This window comes from Schistocerca piceifrons, chromosome 4 (assembly GCF_021461385.2).
Source record: "Schistocerca piceifrons isolate TAMUIC-IGC-003096 chromosome 4, iqSchPice1.1, whole genome shotgun sequence".
Classification (NCBI taxonomy): Eukaryota; Metazoa; Arthropoda; class Insecta; order Orthoptera; family Acrididae; genus Schistocerca; species Schistocerca piceifrons.
In genome coordinates, this window is record NC_060141.1 from 144,929,148 (window position 1) to 144,953,765 (window position 24,618).

Below are 24,618 nucleotides of genomic sequence, written 5' to 3' on the forward strand. Positions count from 1 at the left end.
TGGATGGTGTGTGTGTGTGTGTGTGTGTGTGTGTGTGTGTGTGTGTGTGTGTGTGTGTGCGCGCGCGTGAGTGTATACCTGTCCCTTCACCTCCCCCCCCCCCCACCCCCTCTCCAAGGTAAGTCTTTCCACTCTCGGGATTGGAATGACTCTTTACCCTCTCCCTTAAAACCCACATCCTTTCGTCTTTCCCTCTCCTTCCCACTTTCCTGATGAAGCAACCGTGGGTTGAGAAAGCTTGAAATTTGTGTGTGTGCTTGTGTTTGTTATTGTTTCTATCAATGTACCAACGCTTTCGTATGGCAAGTCACAGAATGTGTGTGTGTGATTTTTTAAGTTAAGTTCATGCCTGAATGTCTGCTGTTTGTGGTGAACACAGTACATCACATGTGCATGTGTTTGGTTGGAATAAATAGTTTTGAGAAAGTCAGGTGTCATTGAAAGAAAGCAGTTGACAAGGACTGGCTCATCGTGTCATAGCCCTTCTGTCACTGCTGCAGTGAATGTGCCATCAAGAATGATGGACAGTGGAACATGAGATTCAGCTCATGTTGGTCTTCAGTCATGGTACTACTCACACCATCACAACAGAGCAACTGACATTATGGAAAATTGTCAAACAATGGTTTCCCCACAGCCTGATGCAGAAGCAAAAGTTTAACAGAATGTTGACATTGCTGCAACACCTGGAAAGGTATAACAATGAAGAATATTGTTTCCCGCCCTGTATTGTCTCGGGAGATGAAACATGGTGTCATCATTTTGAGGTAGAGAAAAAGCATCAGGGCCAACAATGGAAGTGCATGGATTCATCACCACTGAAAAAAATCTAAAACCATGCACATAACCTCCTCCTTCAATTGCAAGAGCCCACTGCTAATTGACTTTCTGGAACACACTGTCACAATTAGCACACTGTGGTACATGGACACTTTGAAAAAACTATAGTACACTATTAAGCCCCAAAAGCCAAGAATGTTGAAGGGCAGCATTATTCTGTTGCAGAATAATGTCCACCCTCATGTTACTGAGGTCGTTTGGACTATGAGAAATCGAGTATCTCTCTCTCTTCTCAGTCAATTTCCATATTTTTGGAGCCATGGAGAAAGACATTCATGACTACCAATTTGCTTTGGACAAAGAGGTACATGCCCGAGTACAATCACGGTTCCAAAGTTTTTGAAAATAGCCACAAGTCATCCTTTGTGTTTCTCATTTACTGACTTCGTTCTTCAAACAAACAAGAGTATCATCATTGCATTTAATGTTGGCTAACAGCTTTATAGATTGGACTAGTAGTATTATAGTAATTAAACTTCCATTTAAGGTAAAGTAGTAGATAAATTCACCTTTGGTGCTCTCAAAGTCATCATTTACTACTGTACTTTAAACGTAAGTTTAAGTACTGTAGTGTAGCCAGTCTAATCTATAGAGCTGTCAGTAAACTTTAAATGCAACCTTTATGCTGTCAGTCAACATTAAACTGTATGATGCTGTTGTTCATTTGAAGAGTAAAACCACTAATAAAAAATTACAAAGTGTGACAAGGGCTGTTTTCAAAAACAACTTAATTTTAACAATAGCTATCCCTGCCGGCAATGCCTGCTCTTACTAAATCATGGTTTTGTTGGCAACGGGAAACATTTCTCTCAGAAAAACATTGACAACCTTGTCTCGGAAATAAACTCTTCACTTTTTCCATTTGTCTCATTTTTCATTTGACTGCCCCTCATAAATGCTGTCAGTGCTGCATCTTCACAAGAGATGCACCATTCTCAACTTAGGGTCTGAGTGACTCCCATTCCTTCTAAACATTTCCCAAGCTATCACTCTTTCTGTGTTTTGAAAGGAAATAATGGTTCCAAAAATTAGTTAATTATGTTTAATTTACAAAGGAACTATTGGGATTTCACCTCTAAGTTAGTTACTAGCTTGGTATTCTGTTTCCCCTTTTTTAATCATGTTACACATCATAACATTATATATATTTTCCTTTTTAATGTAGAAGGTCTCATCCATGTTTTTAACTTCCCCTATTAATGAGTAAAGGATAGATACACTTCAAACACAAAACTGTTATCAGCTGACTTATGACAATTTCATAAAAACTGAAAAATTAACTATACTGATACGGAATTCACATTATGAGTGCAACACAGTAATCCAAACCATCAATCATCAGTACAATATAGCTGTATCTTGGCTCAATATAGATGGATCAAAATATCAGCATTTTGTACTTTCAAGAAATATTCATGTTTATTTTCTTTCTAGTAAATGATTATTGCCACTATAATAATAGAGCTTTTTAGAAGTATCTCTTCTTTGCTTAATGAAGGCATTTTACTGCTTTTGTCTTCATTGTTACTGAATGTGTTCCTGTGGAGTGAATTTGGTGGTGGAGCAATTTGATGGTGTCTAACGTCAATACTGACCTTATATGGCCTATCAGCATGTGGTTTAGTCCTCCGCATTATCAGCAGTGCAGCCATAGCCATTCCATAAAACACCCAAACCAAGAAACTTGCAAAATCAATGAGGGGCTCAATATCACCAATGATAACAAACACTGCTGCTATCAAACCCTGAAAAAAATATTTCATTGATATTTTCTGACAGTTATAAAGTGGAGAAAAGCATTTTAACATAGAATTCTTACAGCACAATTCATCCATTAATAAATACAAATTGTCAGTCGTCAGATATCATAGGCGCATGAAAATGCATGAGGATATACTGAGATGCAAAATCTGTCTCTAATAGACATTATTTCGTAGTGAACTGTATCCAAATGAACTATTTTTTCATAGATGGATTTATTTACTCCATATAACTTAAATATCTAATATCTGACCACTTTCTGGCTACTGGTATTAAACGTCCTCTGGCAAAACCAAATTTAGAAATAAATTTGTGAACAAATGAATTTTCAAACTAAAAAGTGCATGAATGTAACAACATGCTGTGGTGCCATGCTAGTTGTGGGCGCTTGAATGGTGTGTATAAAATACATTCCACATAATGGAACATAGTACTCAGCTGTGGGACCTAGCATCTTAGAACAAAGAAGCACATACAGCTACATCTGCATCTACATTCCACAAACCACTGTGAGCTTCACATCTACGGGTACATCCCATTGCATCAGTTATTAAAGTCTCTTCCTGTTTCATTCATGTATGGAGCATGAGAAGTGACTGTTTGAATGCCTCTGTGCAAGCAGTAATTATTCTGATCTTATCCTCATGATCCCTACGTGAGCCTTGTTGTTGTTGTTGTTGTCGTCATCGTCGTATTCGTATTCAGTCCAGAGACTGGTTTGATGCAGTTCTCCATGCTACTCTATCCTGTGCAACCTCCTCCCTCCCTGAGTAACTACTGCAACCTACATCCTTCTGAATCTGTTTAGTGTATTCATGCCTTGGTCTCCCTCTATAATTTTTTACCCTCCTCACGTCCCTCCAATACTAAATTGATGATCTCTTGATGCCTCAGAATGTGTCCTACCAACCAACCCTTCTTCTAGTCAAGTTGTGCCACAAATTCATCTTCTCCCTAATTCTATTCTGTACCTCCTCATTAGTTATATGATCCACCCATCAGATCTTCAGCATTCTTCTGTAGCAGCACATTTCGAAAGCTTCTATTCTCTTCTTGTTGAAACTATTTATCGTCCATGTTACATGTCCATGCAAATATTTTTAGAAAAGACTTTCTGGCACTTAAATCTATACTCAATGTTAACAAATTTCTCTTCTTCAGAAATGCTTTTCTTCCCATTGCCAGTCTACATTTTATATCCTCTCTACTTTGGCCATCATCATCATCAGTTATTTTGCTGCCCAAATAGTAAAACTCATTTACTACTTTAAATGCCTCATTTCTTAATCTAATTCCCTCAGTATCACCTGATTTAATTTGACTACATCCCATTATCGTCATTCTGCTTTTGTTGATGTTCATCTTATATCTTCCTTTCAAGACACTGTCCATTCCGTCAGCTGCCCATCCAGGTCCTTTGCCGTCTTTGACAGAATTAGTGTCATCAGCGAACCTCTTCCCCTTCATGCCCCTCAACACATAACTGCCACCCGATTTCTGTACAAATTGTAAAGAGCCTTTCGCTCCCTGTATTTGACCCCTGTCACCTTCAGAATTTGAAGGAGAGTACTCTAGTCAACATTGGCAAAAGCTTTGTCTAAGTCTACAAATGCTAGAAACATAGGTTTGCCTTTGCTTAATGTATCTTCTAAGATAAGTCGTAGGGTCAGTATTGCCTCACATGTTCCAACATTTGTACAGAATCCAAAGTGATCTTCCCCGAAGTCGGCTTCTACCAGTTTTTCCATTCGACTGTAAATAATTAGAGTTAGTATTTTTGTGAGAAATACGTTGTTTGTGATGAAGCAAGCTGGGATCTCTCTACTTCCTCTCTTGTTTTGCGAACTGCTGCATTGAATTCATTTTATTTTCATTTTTGACTAATTATGATTAACATGTATAAATATAATCTGCATTTCCATAAAAGAGAAACGTTGGCCCTCAATCTTGAAGTATATAGCACCAAGTGTCATAAATTTCCTAAATTATTTTGACTATTCCTAATTAATATCTTTTGCTATAGGGTGAAGTCAGTAATTGTTTCATGACACAGATTTTACTGTTAACTTACAAATAAATACAAATTGTGTACTAATTATAAACATTTGGAAGAAGAAATACCAGGATTCTTAAAGTACTTATTTGGATCCATTCAAAAACATATTATCAGAGCCAGCCCTTATTTAGTTCCAAAGTAATTACCAGGTTTGTCAAAAGTACTGTTTATATAAATATATTTGTTAATTTCATTATTTAAACAAATGATTCAACCTAACCCTAGTAGTAGAAGAAACTATTAAAAAGAAGGAATTTTTCTATATATTCAGTTAATTGAATGAGTTATGTTTTAATTGTAATTTCCATATATTAAACATCGAACAATGTATAGTTTCAGTGCCTATTATTGTGAAGATAGACATAGGTCTGAAATTTGGTCCTGAGACAGTCAGTCCACATCTGATTCTCAAACGAGAAATGTGTATTGGTTACTTCAACAACAATGCATCAACTTAACCATGAAATAAGTGTAACACAAATAGGCCTTGTGCCAAAACAATGACAGTGTCTGTTCAATAGTGTCACATGTACCATATTACTCTGCAAGAACTGTGTGGTTAGGTTTTTACTGCTCATAGATGTTTAACAGTAAACTATTGTAGCAGTATGCTGATGTTTGCCTACAAAAAATTAATGAGGCTTATCAAAAGTTAACCGATAGTGAACTGGCCATATAACTGTGTAATATTGTGGGGTTGTGAACATTGAAAATAAAGAACTGTGAAAAAGCAACTGGGCAACTGTTGGCTACATCATTTAGAGTGGTCAGTGTTGAACTTCCACCCCCATTTTTCAGCCAGCATAACAATGCAGTACATCGACACCGAGGACTATCAATGAAGAAATAAAGCAGGCGAACATCATAAGGGGATCATAGTATATTCCTAGAGTATTAATTTAAAGCCAGTTCTTGAAACTTTGTTAAAAGAATTTCTGGGGATAGTTTACTTCAATCTTAAACAGCCTTCCAGTTCAGTTCCTGCAGCACCTCTGTGACACTTTCCCGTGGATTAAATAAACCATTTGTGCTGCCTTTCTTTGTAAACATTAAAATCCACTATTAGTTCTATCTCGTAAGGGTCCCACACACTTTAGCAGTATTCTGGAACTGGTTGCATGAATAATTTGTAAGCAATCTCATTTGTAGACTGATTGCACTTCTCCAGTATTCTACCAATAAACCAAAATCTACCACAAGCTTTACCATGACTGAATTGATGTGACCATTCCATTTCATATCCTTAAAAAAGTGCTGCACCCAGGTATTTGTACAAGTTGACCAATTCCAGCTGTGACTCACCGATATTGTAGTCATAGGATACTAATTTTTTTCGTTTTGTGAAATGCAAAATTTTAGTTCTGAACATTTAGAGCAAGTTGTGAACCTCTGCACCATGTTGAAATCCATCCAATGAGGGGGCAATGAATGAATATTTATGCAGCTTCTTTCAGATATTACTCCAATATAGATAACTGCATCATCTGCAAAAGCCTGATTTTACTATTAACAGTGTCTGCAAGGTCATTAATATAAAACATGACCAGCAAGGGTCCCATCACACTTCCTTGGGGCATATCTGAAGTTACTTCTACATCTGACAATGACTCTCCATCCTAGTTAACATGCAGTGTCCTCCATACTAAGAAGTCCTCAATTGAGTCACAAATTTCACTTGATACCCTGACATGATCATAGTTTGACAATAAGCACGGGTGTAATACTGAGTCACATGCTTTTCAGAAATGAAGATATACTACATCTACCTGGTTGCCTTGAGCCAAAGCTTTCAGTATATCATCTGAGAAAAGTATGATTTGGATTTCACATGGTTGTTTTCAAAACCCATGCTGGTTGGCATTGGGGAGATCATTCTGTTCAAGATACCTCATTATGTTTGAGCTCCGAATATGTTCTAAGATTCTATGACAAATCGACATCAAGAATATTGGACAGTAGTTTTATGGATCACTTCTACTACCCTTCTTGTAGATGGGTGTGACCTGTGCCTTTTTCGAGGAACTGAGCATGGCTTTTTATTCAAGGGATCTATGATAGATTATAGTTATAAGAGGGGTTAACCCGCCTCCAAATTCAATATAGAATCTGACAGGGATTCCATCAAGACCTGGAGCTTTGTCAAATTTTAATGATTTCAGCAGTTTCTCAACACCATTGACACTAATACGTATTTCGTTCATCTTTTCATTGGTATGACGATTAAATTGGAGCAATTCTCCTGAGTTTTGCATTGTAAAGGAGTGTTTGAAAACACAGTCGAGAATTCCAGCTTTTGATTTGCTACCCTCAATTTCAGTTCCTGCGTCATACGCTAGGAACTGGGCATTTACTTTGGTGCCACTAACAGTCTTTACGTATTGCCATAATTTCTTTGGGTCCTGTGAATGATCACTTGACAATATTCTACTGTGGTAGTCACTGAAGGCATCATGCATTGCTCTCTTGACAGCCAAACCTGTTTCATTCAGCATCTCTCTATTTATAGCCCTACACTTTGTTTTACACCTATTATGTGGTAATCTGCCGCTTTAGAAGTTCCTTTACAGTGACTGTACACCACGGAGGTTACCTCTCATTATGAACTGTTCTACTACGTACATATGTATCCAGTATCTCTCTAAGTTTTTGGTTATATCAGGAAATGTGTCTGATGGGCGAAAGAAGGATCCAATCATTGTTTTATGCCCAATATTTAAATTTTTTTCCAAAAACCTTACTGCTGTCAATTTCAGGTTTCAACCAGCTTTCTGTACTGTGTGTTATGTGAGCTTCACTGCTTTTCATGAGTGCTTCAGACTCTGGCACTTTGTTGTGAATGCTTTGACAGTTTACCATTAGTAATTTAATTCTCTCAAATGTGGGAGGCACTTCTTTCAATCTTACACTGATATTTCTTGGTTTCCTACAGCAGTTTGATGAAGAGTTGCCTAATCTAAAACAGCCCTTGTGGGCACCTCACACACAGTCAGCTATCTGAGTAGCACCCTCTGATGTGTAGCGCACACCTAAGTTATTTTGGGAAACACTACAGTTCTCAACTGTACGGCCCTAGCTTGTCACAAAACCTTCAAAGCATCTGGTTCAGTCCTTCCACTCGACTGAGAACCAAAGGGCCACAATCAGTTCCAGGGACAATGTTGCAAATTGGGAGCTTTGTTGAAACTCCAGGTGCAAGGCAGGTTTTCTCAAACTTTTCTGCCAGTCACTGGAATGACCTCTGAGCCCACATGACAGGTATCATTTGTCCCAACATGCATCACAATTGTGGTTGGTTGCAGTCGGTTCCCTCAATGGCTACCAGAATAGCCTCTTCAGAATGTCGAATGAGGCTCCCAGGCATACAAACTGAGTGCACCTAGTGTCCCTTCCTGTCCTTTGCTGCCATTTCCCTAAAGGTTACCATCATCCACCATACATTTCAACTGCCAATGATTAATAGACTATTATCCCTTTGCATTTGCCTCCTCCTGATACCGGACAAAGCTGGTTTCCCAACAACAGATTAAGTGAGCCCCACTGACTATGTTTCAGTTTCGGGGAAAGACAGCACCTCGATCTTCTGGGTCTGAGTCCTCCCTGGTCCCCGTACATCCTATACAGGATGTCTTGATCTACTATTGGCATGCAACTGGCAGTCAAGTGGAGGGGTAATGACAGATCCTGTACTTTCTGTAGAGGAGACAGGCTCCACAGGAGGAGATGATTACGATTGATTTGTGGGGCGCTCAACTGTGTGGTCATCAGCACCCGTACAAAGTCCCAGTTTTTACACAGTCCAATTTTTTTACACAGTCCAATCTAGCCACTGCCACAAATGATGGTGATGATGAAATGATGAGGACAACACAAACACCCAGTCCCCAGGCAGAGAAGATCCCCAACCCAGCCAGGAATTGTACCCGGGACCCTGTGATCCAGAGGCAGCAATGCTAGCCACTAGACCACGAGTTGTGGACATCCACGAGAGAGGGTAGTATTTGGTACAGGTATCACAGGTACATGACTTTCAGGAGCCCTTCCAGCACACAGAGTTACAGCAGCTGCCAGCCATTTGAGAGTAGTCAGGGCGATTTCCAGCTGCTTACAAACATCAACCAACTCATCCTGTGTGTGAGGATAACATTCACAATAGGGCTGCATTTTGGCTGCTAACTGAAGTTCAAACATTGATATTTTTCAGACAGATTTAAAGTAGCAATTTTTCAGAGTGAGCATTTTGAACTGTGGTTGCATCAAATACTGGCCTGAACCAACTCATTTAAGATACTGCCAACCTCAGAAAGTAATTGCGTGGTGGCCATTGCTGAACATGTTGAGTTGTGTGTTGGTGGTTGTTTTCTTTCTTTATTTTGAAATGAGTGAAGAGACACCCTGGTCCATCATTGAGTTTCATTACAACCCTCACAACACTAGAAGGGAATGACAAAACACCTGCTGGCCTTCGAGAGGGAGGTGGGGCTTGTTTACCCATAGCACTCCTAATGCTGCATTCACAGTGGCAATGATGACAGTCACCAGAGGTCACCCCATAACATTAACAGATAGCATAGTCACAGCGCATCAAATCTCCTTTGTCAGTTTCTGAGGGTGAAGGATGTTAGTTTAGAATCTGTTCTACCCAGGAGGTTAGGGAGTGTTTTAACTTTTTTGAACGGGATGTCACAATGCTTTTGTGCTTTGAGACGAGTGCTGCATTACAGTTTTTGCTAGTAAAAAGATGATGAATGCCTGTGAATGAGCTATATCTGTTTTGAAAGGAATATGGTTAGTACTGTCCACTCTTTCCCAGTCACTGGAGTAACAAGATATGATTTAGGAATACATAAGATGAAGAAACAAAGGTCTATTGTATACTCGAGATGTTTTGTGGTGACACTGAAAAGCAAGATCATGAACACCCTGCAAAACTTCAAATAAGTTCAGAAAAACAACATATGTGAATTAGTCTTGAATGACTAACATCCAGCATATGTGTGAAAGACAGATTTAAATTTAGGATAAGATACTCTGAACACACAAAGCACTGGAAAGTGGAAAAACATACACTGCTTGCAAACAACATCATATAGCAAAATCACCACCCTATCAGATATGCCACCCTTCTCACCTTAGCAAATTCTTTTTTGAGGTTATGATTTACAACTAAAATTTCTGATAAATATTTTGTCTACTTGTGGTTGCCAATAAAGCTGTAGTTTCAGTCCATATGTTCTGAGCTATATATATCCTGATATGATAAATTTCATTGTCGTGACGCCACAAACTCATTTCTTGAACTAACCTAATCAGTTTCTTACAGCCCGTACTGTCTGATGAGAATGACAGCCAATTTGACAAAAGAAAACAAAATAATTTGAATTCTGTTGGTTCAAGGGTGCCCATACCGAGAGGGGCAACAAGGACTGCAGCTGCTCTAGCTCACATGGGAGGAAAAAATATAGTGCCGTCAGGTGTTTTTCTTTCAAGAAAATAATTTAAAAGTTGTTATTATGCAGGTTTTAAACAGGGTCATAACTGGAACTTTTTTATGGGTACCTTACAAGTCGCCAGTCATCTTCCAAAATATTTAAAATACTTTATACCCCCAGGTCATGCAACCCTCCCCCTTCCTACAAAGTGTCATACGGGCTCTCTTGCACTGGCTGTCAGGCAATGTCTGCATGTTTGGCTCATGAGACTGGCTTCACTGTGAACATGCACTTAGTGGTGTCCTGATTTGGAAAGATGCGCCATCTTCAGCTGTTGTTCATCTTCAGTGGAATCAACTGACGTTGGTGCCATTATGACTGCAGCCTGACCCCTTTAGTGGTCATAATTCTAGTTTGTTTACAGTCATGACCAAATCCCATTTTAGCATCTGCACTCTGCATTACAGTGACTGGCAAACAAAACCTTTCAATTACTTTGATCACACAGAAGTTTTTCCCCTAACGTGCAACTTGCTATTGGTTCTACTTCTACACTAGTTACCTTGTCAGTTTTATCTGTAGCATTTTCAAGTGTGGGTCACATGGCTATAAATGCCCACAAAAGGTCAAAATTAATGTTCTGCAGATTATGAAATTATCAAATTTGGAGGGAAAAGAAAGATAACGTTGAGAAACACCTTAAATCACAGAAGCACTCAGTTCAGCAGAGGGAGACTGCTGCTGCTACTCAACAGAAACGATCATTTATAGTAATTTTAAACAAAACCAAAGGAAGGAAGCAAGAAAAGGCCATTTTGGAACAAAACTGTTGAAGACTTTGCAGAAGAAAAAATTCCATTCAAAAAGTACCCTAATCAAGTGAAAGTTATTTTGAAGTACTAAGGCTTTGTCTTCAGGCACATAGCGTGACCACCTTTTAAATATGTGCATAAAAAAGGCAATGGAAACTCCACAATGGAATATCAATAATTTTATGAAAATGTAAGATTTCTATTCACTATATAGAGGGGAGATTGAGTCACAGACAGGCACGACAAAAAGACTGCTATATACTTGACCTTTTGACCAAACGGCCTTCCTCTGAAGTAGAAAACACACACATTCACACAAGTACAAATCTCTCACACAACCACTGTCTCCAACTGCTAAGACAGAAACAATCTGAAGGTGGGCAACACTGAATGAAACCAGTTAGTCTGATATAGTAAAAACAGCTACTGAGAGACAGAAAAAGCTGATTTTCTGCAAATAAGGATTTCAGGTAACTTCCCACCTTGTACAGAAGTTTAATGTGCATCATGAACAGTTTAGACAAAAAGAGAGAGTGAGTTTTTGGAATATAATGATGTAGGAGAGTGGCTAAGACTAAGTGGGTTGAGTTGCAGCAGTCATTCGTGAAGAGACAAGTGGATGTGAAATTTTTTATATTTTTATTTTTGTTCAATTGGGAATTGTGGTTCTGTTGTGTACCAAGCGATTATGAGGTGTAAAAATAAATTGAATTAAAAGTGTATATCCACAATTGTGTGTGCCTATTTAATTATGTTTTGTTTTGCACGACTATACCAACAAAAATCTACACTGGTGACCACAAGGAAGAATGTGAAGTATGGATAACCTAGATGAGAGCAACAGCACCGAGCAAGAGGATGAAAATCTCATACAGCAGCTGTTACTGTGATATCAACATCCAATACCACACTTGTTAGGGGTTGCAGATATCGACTGCGGTCCATAATAGATATCGCTGGACCCGCGAGTTGTGACTAGGGCCACTCCACGGCATGTGACAAGTATGAGTGGCATGTGACAAGTATCTAGCGAGCTCTCATCCACTCTTGCTTGGGACGTCAACTAGGACTGTAGCATAGCCTTCAGTTGATAGGAAGCAACTTCTAACAAGGCACTCAGTCAAGTATGGCATAAGTAATGCCTCTCTAGATATCTGTTTGTAATTATACGTATACAGCATATGAAGAAGCCTGTACCACAAGTACAATATAAATATATATGTTTTACCAATGACTACTAATTATTTCTGTCATTGCAGATACTGACTATGCAGCCAGCTCCTTACAGACTTCACTGCCAAACCTGCAATATATGTTTCCATTTAGAATTGGCCACCTGTCATCATAACAACTGACGACAAGAATCATAACAGTTACCACATGCAGAAGCAGGTACTTCTGCAGTACAGCTTCCCACACAACCAATGCTTCCAACACAAGGTATGACAGCCCATCTTTTTAAACTGCCAGTATTCTGGGCTATGAGATCTGAGCTGTAGTTTGATCAAGTCAAAAGTATTTTCAGCCATCACAGCATCAGTAACATACAGATTGGTTTCTCTGTGTTATTGCTCATCTGAATGAAACTTGGTCTGTTCAAGTACAGGAAGGTTTTTACGCACGCACGATCCATGCGTGTTGCACCATAATGAAACCTTCAGCTCTGGCATATGTATTTGTGACAAACCAAGGCAGGAGTGCCTCTGCTCCAGCACTGAATGTAATTCTGGGTTCCTAAACTGATGTCCACCAATACTCTCCCATAAGATCACTTTTACACTAGCACAGCATCGAGATAAGAAATCTGCTACCTAATTACTTTTTTGCTTATGTGACAGCCATCTATCATAAAATGTGAAATGTATTCAGTTTGTCTGTACTGTCACTGTGAAGCACGAGTGTTTTTCTTGGAGAAGGACGGCATGAGAGAAGCATGATCCATGTGAATGGTATAGTGTTTATCTTCTATTTGGCCTCAGAAATGTTTTATCGTCACATATATAGATACAATTCTCAATCCATGCACACCAGTTTTGTTATGCTGATGTAAAAAACTAAGAGAAAAATGACAAAGGTTGACATGCCCTGTAGACTCCTTGTTGCTGAGCGGGGCCCACAGCAACTTGACTTGCATCCAACGTAAGTGGCATCTGTAAAAATGTAGCATCTCAAGGAAACTTCTCAAGTGCCTAAGTTTTTTGAAGTGGCACAGTTCAAATGTTATCTACCCTTTCTGTCAAAGGGATGATGCCATCAGAGGGCAATTCAAGTCCTAGAAATTGACATTAATTTTAAATAATGCACATTTTTCCCAGTTTATGACTACTCCCTACAGTCTGAGACTCTGAAATAGTTGTCAAAGGTGTTCTTCAAGTTGTTGTAGTGACTTTAGAAACACCAGGATAACATCCATGTAGCAAAAAAGGAAAGCCCCCTAAAAACCTGTGCATAGCAACCTGAGGATTGGCCTATCGGTCACAATAAAATATTTTTGTAATGTTATCTTTGTTTAGTTAGGAAATTCACATTTTTATTGTGAACTAAGCAATTACAAGGTGTAAAAATAAAGTGAATTAAAAGTGTATATCCTCAACAGTGTGTGCCTATTCAGTTAGTGTTATGTTTGCACAAATATACCAAAAAAATCCTAGAGACTGGATAACTAATGAGAAGGTACTGAATCACATTAGGGTGAAAAGAAACTTATTGTGCAAGTCAACTAAAAGAAAGGATCAGTTTACAGCACAAATCCTGAGGCATCAAGGCATCAAGAAATTGTCAGTTTGGTAATGGAAGGTAATGTGGGATAGGAGGAGTAATAGTTGTAGAGGGGAGACACAGTAAGCAAGTTCCAATGGATATAGGTTGCAGTAGCAGCAGCAGTAGTAGTAGTAGTAGTAGCAGTAGTAGCAGTCTTCAGTCCAGAAGGTGGTTTGATGGGGCTCTCCATGCTACTCTATCCTGTTAAGCATCTTCATCTCTGAATAACTACTGCAATCTGCTTTCTTTGGGATTGGAATTATTATATTCTTCTTGAAATGTGAGGGTATTTCGCCTGTCTCATACATCTTGCTCACCAAATGGAAGAGTTTTACCATGGCTGGCTCTCTCATGGCTGTCGCTAGTTATAATGGACTGTTATGTACTATCAGGGACTTTTTTCAACTTAGGTCTTTCAGTGCTCTGTCAGATTCTTCACGCAGTATCGTATCTCCCATTTCATTTTCATCTACATCCTCTTCCATTTCCATAATACTGCCCTCAAGTACAGCGCCCTTCTACATACTACTCCCACCTTTGTGCTTTCCCTTCTTTGCTTAGGACTGGTTTACTATCTGAGCTCTTGATGTTCATACAGGTGGTTCTCTTTTCTCCAAAGATCTCTCTAATTTTCCTGTAGGCAGTATCTATTTTACCCCTAGTGATACATGCTTCTACATCCTTACATTTGTCCTTTAGCTATCCCTGCTTAGCCATTTTTGCACTTCCCGTCAGCTTCAATTTTGAGACATTTGAATTCCTTTTGGCCTGCTTCATTTACTGAATTTATATCTTCTTTCATCAATTAAATTCAATCTCTCTTCTTTACCCATCGAGTTCTACTAGTCCTTGTCTTTTTATCTACTTGATTCTCTGCAGCCTTCACATTCCATCTCTCAAAGCTACCCATTCTTCTTCTACTGTATCTCTTTCCCCTGTTCCTGTCAATCATTCCCTTATGCTCTCTCTGAAACACTCTACAGCTTCCCCATCTGCATAAATTCCTATCTTATTGCAGTTTCTTCAGTTTTAGTCTACAGTTCACAACCAATAAATTGTGATCAAAGTCCACATCTGCCCCTGGAAATATCTTACAAATTAAAACCTGGTTCCTAAGTCTTGCCATTATATAATCAATCTGAATCCATTCAGTATCTCCAGGTCTCTTCCATGCATACAACCTTCTCTCATGATTCTTGAACCAAGTGTCAGCTACGATTAAGTTATGCTCTGTGTAAAATTCTACCAGGCGGCTTCCCCTTTCATTCATTACCCCAGTCCATATTCATCTACTTCTTTTCCTTCTCTTCCTTTTCCTACTATTGAATTCCAATCCTTTGCCATCTTCCTTAACTATCTGAGTAATTTCTTTTATCACACCATACACTTCTTTAATCTGTTAATCATCTGCACAGCTAGTTGGCATATAAACTTTTACTACTGTCGTAGGCAGGGGCTTCTTGTCTATCTTGGCTACAATTATGTGGTCACTAAGCTGTCCAGAGTAGCTTACCCACATTGCTATTTTCCTATTTATTATTAAACCTACTCTTGAATTATCCTTATTTGGTTTTGTATTTATAACCCAGTATTCATCTGACCAGAAATCTTGTTCCCCCCACCACCGAACTTCACGTATACCCACTATAGCTAACTTTAACCTACCCATTTCCCTTTTTAAATTTTCTAACCTACCTGTCTGATTAAGCAGTCCAACATTCCATGCTCCAATTTGTAGAATGCCAGTTTTATTTCTGCTGCTAATGTCATCCTGAGTCGTCCCTGCCTCAAGAACCAAATGGGGAACTATTTTACCTCCAGAATATTTTACCCAAGAGGATGCCATCATCATTTAACCATACATTAACTTTCACAAAAATCGTCATTTATTATCTTCTCTGTTGATGTTTTATTTCTGGGATTAACAACAATGTTTGTATCATTTGAACTGAATGGAACTAATTCTGCCTCCTGATTAAAAGAAAATGTTAGTGTGAATGAGCTAAAAAGTTGTCTTTAGCACTGATAGTAAACACCATTTATTTGTTTATCTGCCCAATCACGCTAAAGCATGACAGGTGAATTTGTTTCTGTTGAAACAACATTAGTCATTGTGATTATGTTCAATTGAATTCACGTGGCATGTTACTTTTCAAGTTTCCAAAACTGGGAGTTTTTAGTATTCTCCATTCAACACTGGGAAAAATAGTAACCAGAAGTGATACAACATTGCAGTAGCTATGCAGAGAGAAAGAGGCTTGCACTGGATAAACTGGCACTTAGAGCTGCAACAGACTTTAGACAATGAAAGTAACAGAATCACATGTTGTATCACTTCTGGTTACTATTTTTCCCAGTGTTAAATGGGAATGCTCTAGTACTGACACATTGGGCCTTGTTACTCTAATTTGTTTTTTTGCTGTTATATTTTGGATAACCAGAAACAGAAGGAATTTATGTGAAAAGCATGGTTTTGTATTAGTATCGATATCAAATTGAACTGGAATTCTGAAATTAATGGTTGTTTGCTTGGTTTTATCAGTAGTGCTTCTTGTTCATTATATTTTCAGCTTTCAACTCTTATGCATAACATTTTTAGTGTTCACATTTGTAAAAAACTTACCCACATGTTCTTTGCTACCCCTTAAACATGCACGATGAGGAAAGAAACTATGCATGCTATTGTATCTTCTACATGTCAAAAAAGTGAATTATTATTGAAATGTTAAAAAAACAGAACTGCTTAGAGGTGTACCTTCATGCAGAATAGAGTTCTTCTTTTATTATATTGCCAGTGCATTAGTCTCACTGTAGTTTACCTGTCTTCTCACTTTGAAATCTTACCTATTATGTGTCATTCAGTTACATACAACGTGTTTGAAAAAGAACTCCCTAGTTTTAATGTTTCCTAGAATCCGTACAAAGAGACATACACTATTCTAGTTTGTGGTGTTTGAGTCATCAACTCTCCAAGTTTGGCTCCTCTGCAGTTGTAAGGTCTGCTTGAGCTTGAGATGGCAACTGTGCTGTTTTATTTTCCCCTCTGTTCCCTCAGTTCAGTCCAGATTCTCTTTTCTAATGAGGTTACATTTCATGTCAGTGGAACAGTTAATCATCATAACTGCAGAATTTGAGGGGCAGAGAATCCACACAAAGTTATTCAGCATCAACACGACTCTCCAAAAGTTAACGTATGGTGCAGTTTGATTGAAGATCGTTTGATTGGTCCTTTCATTTTTGTATAAAAAGCAATGAACAGGGACCTTTATTGTGATATGGTGACTGAGTGTGTCTTTCCCCAAATGGATGATACTGAGGCAGAAAAGGGGCTTGTGTTTTTTCCAACAAGATGGCACCCCACTCATTACAGTAATTGTGTGCGTGGCTCTTGACAGTCGCTTTCGAGGAAGGTGGATAGGCAGGGCTGGCCCAGTACCTTGGCCACCACAAAGCCCAGACTTAACCCCAATGAACTTTTCCTTTTGTGGCCACATAAAAAATGTTATGCACAGTTAAAAGCTCAGAGACATCAATCATTTATAGGAAAGAATTGTTGTGGCAGTTGGGACAGTTACACCTGAAACGTTGGTGAATACATGGCAAGAATTGGAATATCATCTCAACATGTGCAGGGCAAGAAATGGATCCCATGTTGACATCTACTAACATTAAACAAAACTTAGAGGAATTATCTTTCATGATATGTACTCAATGTATAATTTTTCCATAAATTTACCCATTAAATTTATACTTAAAAAGTAGTCTCAAATGCTTAAGGCCCCTTAAAATGAATATTTTGCTTTAACATGTATGTGAGTAATTGTTTAGTAATTATAGCCTAACCTGTGTCAGATGTAGGCCTATCTTTCCCAAAATAGCCCGTTTGCTTTTTTCCTGGAATATTTCTCACCAGTAACTCTGTCAGTTTTCAGAAATAACCAAGCATAGCACAAATGGAATGTGCATCTATTTTGATCATCTGCTTGATTTTACTTTTGAATGTCATTTTGAGGTTTTCGAAGTATATAGGTTTATACCATATTTTGTGATATACCAATGTAGATAGTTCAATGTATCATTTGCATGATAAATCTTAATAATACAGAACAAGTCATTGTATATTGACATCAACAACTTTTTTCTAAATATTCCTTCATGCTGATCATTTATTGGTTTTCACGTTTTTTAATTAATGAAAGACAGATGTTAGTAATTCCTATTCATCCATCACCATTTACACATTACAGTAATAGATAATCTTCTGCAGAATAGGAGTCACCAAACAGAAGAGAAACGTTTTCAGATTAGTTTCAAATTTTACTTTGCTGTGTGTCAGGTATTTTATATCAATGGGTAAGTGATTAAAACTTTTGGTCGCAGCATTTGTGCTACAAACAATCTTAATGTGGTGTAATGAATGCCACTTTTTTTCTTCTGGTAATGTAGTTGTGTTGTCATTGTTCCTTCTGAACTGTGGTGGATTATTTACAACAAACTTTATGAGGGAATGACTATACTATGGAAACGATAGCTGCTACTCCCATGCCGAACACAAGCCAGGCACAATGAAAAGTGTGTTCAGCCAAAGCCGCATTAAGAAAGGAAGTGCAGCACACAAACATTCATACAATAATACACACGAAATGAAAAACACTTTAATGAAGAGAAAGAATGGACACTGAGTAAAGTAAGGCAAATCTAAAGTCAAATGACGGAAATAAAACCATTACAAAAAGTGTAAACAGTGCACTTGCCGGCCGGAGTGGCCGAGTGGTTAAAGGCGCTACAGTCTGGAACTGCACGACCACTACGGTCGCAGGTTCGAATCCTGCCTCGGGCATGGATGTGTGTGATGTCCTTAGGTTAGTTAGGTTTAAGTAGTTCTAAGTTCTAGGGGACTTATGACCACAGCAGTTGAGTCCCATAGTGCTCAGAGCCATTTGAAGTATAGTAAGCGTAAGTGTAAACAGTGCAGTAAGTGTAAGTGTAAACAGTGCAGTAAGTGTATGTGTAAACAGCGCAGTAAGCGTAAACAGCGCAGTAACTTATGTCTACAAAAGAAAGTATTGCTTGAATTGCTCCAGTTATGAATGAAAAGTGATTTCTTGAAACTTTATGATTGGATTGATTACTACACCCATGAACAATAAAATTTGGCATTTTTTATGAAACAACTATGTCTCAATGCAATCAAAGCACCCAACATGGTCAAAACTGGGCATGGGTATGTCAGAGTGACGTCACGGGGAAGTGCGACTGCGGGAGCTAAGGGCCTATGAATGCAGTGAACATAATGTTTTGGGCTAGTTAAAATGGTGGACATCGGCTTCAAGTTTGTGGTGTAATGACATCTCCCTTCTCTGCTTGATAGCAATGGAAATACTATCGGCAACACTGCATCCATAGCAGAGTTACTAAACACAGCCTCCCAAAATTCCTTCATGAAAGAAGATGAAGTAAGTATTCCAGAATTTGAATCAAGAGCAGATGCCAACATGAGTCACTTAGAAGTAGATATCCTCAGAGTAATGAAGCAAGTTAAATTGCTTAATAGAAGCAAGTCTTCCAGCTCAGACTGTATACCTATTGGGTTCCTTTCAGAGTATTCTGATGAAATAGCTCCGTACTTAGCAATCATATACAACACTTCACTCATCAAAAGATCCATACTCACAGATTGGAAAGCTGCATAGGTTACAGACCTAGTGGGTATTATAACATATCAATGAAGTTCATCAAAGAGTGCTCATACGAGTTGAGTTCTGTCATAAGTTATTTTTGTAATCAATCTCCTACCAGCAGAACATTTCCAGACTGACTAAAATATGCTGATGTTCAGCCTCTTTACAAAGATACAATAAAAGTATTAACCAATTTCACTTTCACCAGCATTTACAAAAATACCTGAAATGGTTTTGTTCGAGCACCTCCATAAGCATCTGACTGCAAATAATATATTGCCCAAGTCATAGTTTGGGTTTCTTTAGGGTTCTGATATGGAGGAAGCTATTTACACTTATAGTGAGAACTTACGTAATTCATTAGAAAATAAATTAGAGGCTGCTGGCATTTTCTGTGACATGTCAAAAGCCTTGACTGTGTAAACCACAGCATTCTCTTATGTAAATTAGAATATTATAGTGTCACCAGGAATGCTGTGAAATGGTTTGAGTCTTATCTAACTAACAGGAAACAAAAGGTGTCATTGCAAAATACTGATGCAGTAAGCAGTCAGTCTTCATCTGATTGGGAATTAATTACCTGTGGCGTTCCTCAAGATTCCATCTTGGGTCCATTGCTTTTTCTTGTGTACATTAATGACCTTTTGTCTGTTACATTGCCGGGTGCTAAGTTTATTTTGTTTGCAGATGATACAAACATTGCAGGAAGTAGCAATGTCAAGTACAGATTTAGAAATAGCTGCTAATCAAATTTTCACTGATGTTAATAAATGGTTTAAAGCTAATTCTCTGTCATTAAACTTTGAAAAGACCTACTATATGCATTTCAGAACCAGTGAGAGATTTCCTTCCAGCATGTGTATAACATATGGAGACATGCAGATTGAAGAGGCTGAGAGTGTTAAATTTCTGGGATTGATAATAAATTCAGTTGGGAATGGCATACCACAGAAATGCTGAAGTGCCTAAAGAAGTCTCCATTTGCAGAGGGAATGTTGTCAGATGTAGGAGATATAAATGTAAAAAAACTTGCATACTTCGCTTACTTTCATTCTATTACATCTTACAGGATCATATTCTGGGGTAACTCACCAAAATGAGCAAAAGTTTTTAGCGTGCAAAAGAATGTAATAAGAATAATTTGTGGTGTAAAATCAAGAAAATCATGTAGGAACCTGCTGAAGGAAATTTGTATTCTAACCACTGCTTCTCAGTATGTTTATTCCTTATTGAAATTTGATGCAAGTAAGATATGTCTCAGGATGATTCATGAAGATACGCAAATATTTTAATATGTTATTCTACAAGTAAAACTAAAGAAAAATTTAAAATGCAAAACAAACTGTAACTACTCACAGACTGACAGTCGTGATCTGTTACAAATCTTCATCTGTTGCTAATCATTTGTACGCCTAGTGTATAATTTTCAAATGTGTTTCATTAATTTAGCTGTCGACTGTCACCAGTGTCTGAAGGACACTGCATCAGATTTTACAGACATCAAACAATACAGACATGGCCAGTCTGTATGTCAGCTGAATGAATTATTACAATTTTTTACATTTTGTATTATATTTTTCAGCCCCTATGTGACCTGAAGATGAAGATATATAATTTAAAAAACACAAAGAGTCACTGTGTTTCAGTGTGGTGTAGGCCTATGCCCAGTCTGTATATTTCTTAATATTATTTACTCTCTCAATGGATAAGCATACAATTGTGTTATCAGATATTTCAGAATATCTTACACATTCTGCTAAGTTGTTTTACTATAATTAGCACAGTTTCTCAGTAACACGATATACAGTATGAGTTTGCTTAATTTGCATTTGTACCACTATTGTGTTAGACACTTCCTCTATGCTATGTTCCTGAGTGTCAGTATGTCATTGTGTCACAGAGGAACTTACCTGAATAACAACAGCAGGTCCAGGTGTGAAGCGCCTGATATGCACAAAAGAGAAGATTGAGACCATATGCCCCTCCTGGCCTGCTACAAAGCATAACCTGACAAACATTAAGAACAATAAAAGCAATGAGTGCACAGTAGTTACAGTTCAAATTAAGTATTTTTTAGAAAACTATAGTTAATTGTATACTGTCATCTACATTTACACCTAATGAATGATAACATCAGAGGGATTGTGTCAGATATTATTCTTCACTTTTTGAAGATTTCTCATTAATAGGTAAGAGTCTAGGACACAACACTATGCCTTACATCAAAAGAGTATGCTTGCAATGAGAATTTAAATTTTTACATCAAGTAAGGAAGATTACCAAAAGGAGGGTAGGATGAAAGCTTCTCAGTTTGGCAGTGAGAAATGCAGTTTATACATTGTACATAGTGCCATTTAAGTCAATAGCCCTTCCCATTGCCATTCCAATGATCAGTATCATCCACAAATTAAGATTGTGGAAAATCTAAAAAAGTACCATGTATGGCAGCCTAACTTCTTGATTTGACTCAAAATTAATTCTGGCCACAAAAAATTTTTAGCTGAAAGATTAATTTGGATTCACATGGGGCTAAATCCATATTTAATACATCCCTGGGTGGGTGCATAGTTCTGATAAAAATATTTTTAAAAATATTCAGGCCTCCTCTTATGCATTTTTTTTATCCTGTTACCACAGAAGACTTTTTTAATATTCGCCAGATGGTGTTTACCTCTCTGCAAGGGAATCAATATGAACAATGCCTTTTACAGCCCAAAGATTTGGGTATATTCCATATTTGTGTACCGGCAACATTGATTATAAGCTATACAGCAGATGAAATTGACTTTGCCTTTATGAGCACAGTGTGTAATGTGGCAGGCCATGAGCCTGACCCACATTTATGAGGAAGGATGGGAACGAAGTAGTCAATTGCAATCCCATTGGTTTTTTATTATTCTTGCATATCCAGATTTCATCTATAAAGCATCTTCAGTGCTTTTTGGTGAGTTACAATCCCACAAACTCACACGAGTTTCCTTCACCCTACACACCAGTAAAGTCATATGGTGACACTTGTTGCTGCGAGTTTGTTGGATTATAGCTCACTCAAACGCACAGAAGATAGTTATTTATAGCTGAAATCTGGATATGCGAGAATAATAAAAAGCCAATGGCATTGTGATTGATTGCTGTTTTTCTATTTTTCCTTATAAAAACATGCATTCATTGTGCACAATGGTTCCCTTATGGAATCAAAGTTGGTGATCCACATCTGTTTTGTTCACAAATACTCAGATTCATAATTTAGTCTTTTTTTTTATATAATTACTGATGAATATATCACTAATAACTGCAATCTAAATTTATTCTTTTGTCAAATACCACATGTAAAAGTTCAATTAGTCAGTCATGTAAAATTACAGTAGTTACCTTTCAGACAAAATTTCTGGTGAAAACAAAAACACTACATAAAAATATGATGCTATAATAAATTATAAATGGGGGTAAAAGTGGAAATGCATTAATTATTTGATTAATTAAGATTCCCTCCACATACTGTTAAAATTCCTTACATTACAAATATCAAACTTATTTATTAAATGTTTTACTAGTTTATCAGTCTGTGTATACTTTTCATCATGTACACCATAGAGCAATGAAATTTAACTAAAATTAATTTGTGTGATTATAAATTTGTTAAGATCATAATTTCAACTATGGGTGTATTCATTTTAATTGTCAGAATGGGTGCCAGAGCACACAAGTAATGAGTCAGTTCATTATGTATCAACTGTTTGTTGACTTCTGTAGTTTTGTACTTGGAAAATTTACTAAGGGGTTATTAAAATGCTGTCAAAATTTAAAACAGTGTGTTTGTCTTTAATCAGACTTATGTAAAGTTTCATATAAAAAGAATTACCAAAATATTTGATTATGGTGAAAAATTATTCAGCCCTGTTATTGCCAGCTGGGCAATAATGAAACACGAGTTAATAATTATTATCTGTAATTTTATTGCCACTGTTGTTAATTTATATGTTATAAGCTTTGGAATGACTAGTCAAAGGAAGTAGAACACAGAATTAGAATCTTTAATTTTATAAATGAACTACTAGAAAGTAAGATATTACAAGGGCCACTCTTTATTGCTGTTTGGATTCTGGCATGCAGTGCTGGACTGTGTCTCAACAAGAGCAATGAATTTGCACAAAAATGAACTCTAATTATTCCTTTAAAAATTTAAACACCAATTAGAAACTTCATTTTCACATTTACTTTTGTCAGCCATAATACACAAAGCTCTGCCCTAGTTAATTTTGTATTGTAAATGTGCATACTTTTTTCTGGTATGAATATGGCATCTCATGTTTCTCACATCTCTAATTTCTAAGTGTCCAGTATCATATTCTGTGCCTTCTTGGTTTAACTGTGGTTAAAGATTCAAAATTTCCTTTACATTCATCATTTTAAATACATGTCCAACACATCTAAATTCAGGCAACAATTCCACAACTTTTCGAAGTAATGGAGCAGACTACTGCTAGACTTTTGTCAATTTCGTGTTAATTTTCAGTGATAATAAACAATTCAAAACAAAGGATTGTTTGACTTGCCCATTGTATTCTGGTTTATCCATTTAAGAAACATATGCATGATACATTTCCTTTAAAAAGCCATAGAGACCTAGCTTATTTGTGAGATGTTGCACATTTTCACTTTTGTTAATTTTCCCTGATGCCAAACTGAGACTCCTCTTTAATTCTTATTTAAAATGAATTACCAAAATTCAGGTACCATTTACATTAGCATCATTTATGTGCAAGGCAAATTTAAACCCTGCCCTACAATCTGTTGTGCTGAATCAGTTTGTGAAGGTGTGTATGCACCTTGGGGTAGGAAGGCAAGAGGGCCGTAATACTGTCTTGTACATTATTAAACACAGCAAATGATAACTGATCATGGATGTTCACCCGTATCATGCACATAAAGATTTTTTTCATGTTTATAGTCTAGTGTCTCCGTGCTGGTTTTTTAAACACTTATAGGCCACTCATAATGCCTCCCACCCCCAACAAATATCATTACTAAGTTCATTGTATTTATTTTTTCTTCTCAGCCTACGAAGTAAGTCTGACTTGACCTAAGTTCAATATTACTTCTTTTGTAATCTGTGTTTTAACAGCCTCCTTCCTTCCCCTCTCTCCTGCCAGAAGAAGTAGCCCCTTTTGCTGAAAGCTAATAATTTTAGTTCTGTATGTGTTTCCATTTGGTAAGTAGTTTCTTTCTAACCATACCATAAAAACTTCTACAAAAATTTCTTGTCCATTGATCTCTTT

At 37.4% G+C, this 24,618-nt stretch overlaps 1 protein-coding gene across 2 annotated transcripts in view; it reads right to left on the reverse strand.

Moving 5' to 3' along the window:
- LOC124795246 (b(0,+)-type amino acid transporter 1-like) overlaps positions 1-24,618 on the reverse strand; it is a 410,036-nt gene that overhangs the window by 45,172 nt on the left and 340,246 nt on the right. For both annotated transcript variants that reach the window (XM_047259180.1, XM_047259181.1), the window contains 2 exons: positions 21,250-21,346; positions 2,436-2,585 (listed from right to left, as the gene is read on the reverse strand). In XM_047259180.1, the coding sequence (XP_047115136.1) occupies positions 2,436-2,585; positions 21,250-21,346 (247 nt within the window). The remainder of the gene's footprint in view (positions 1-2,435; positions 2,586-21,249; positions 21,347-24,618) is intronic.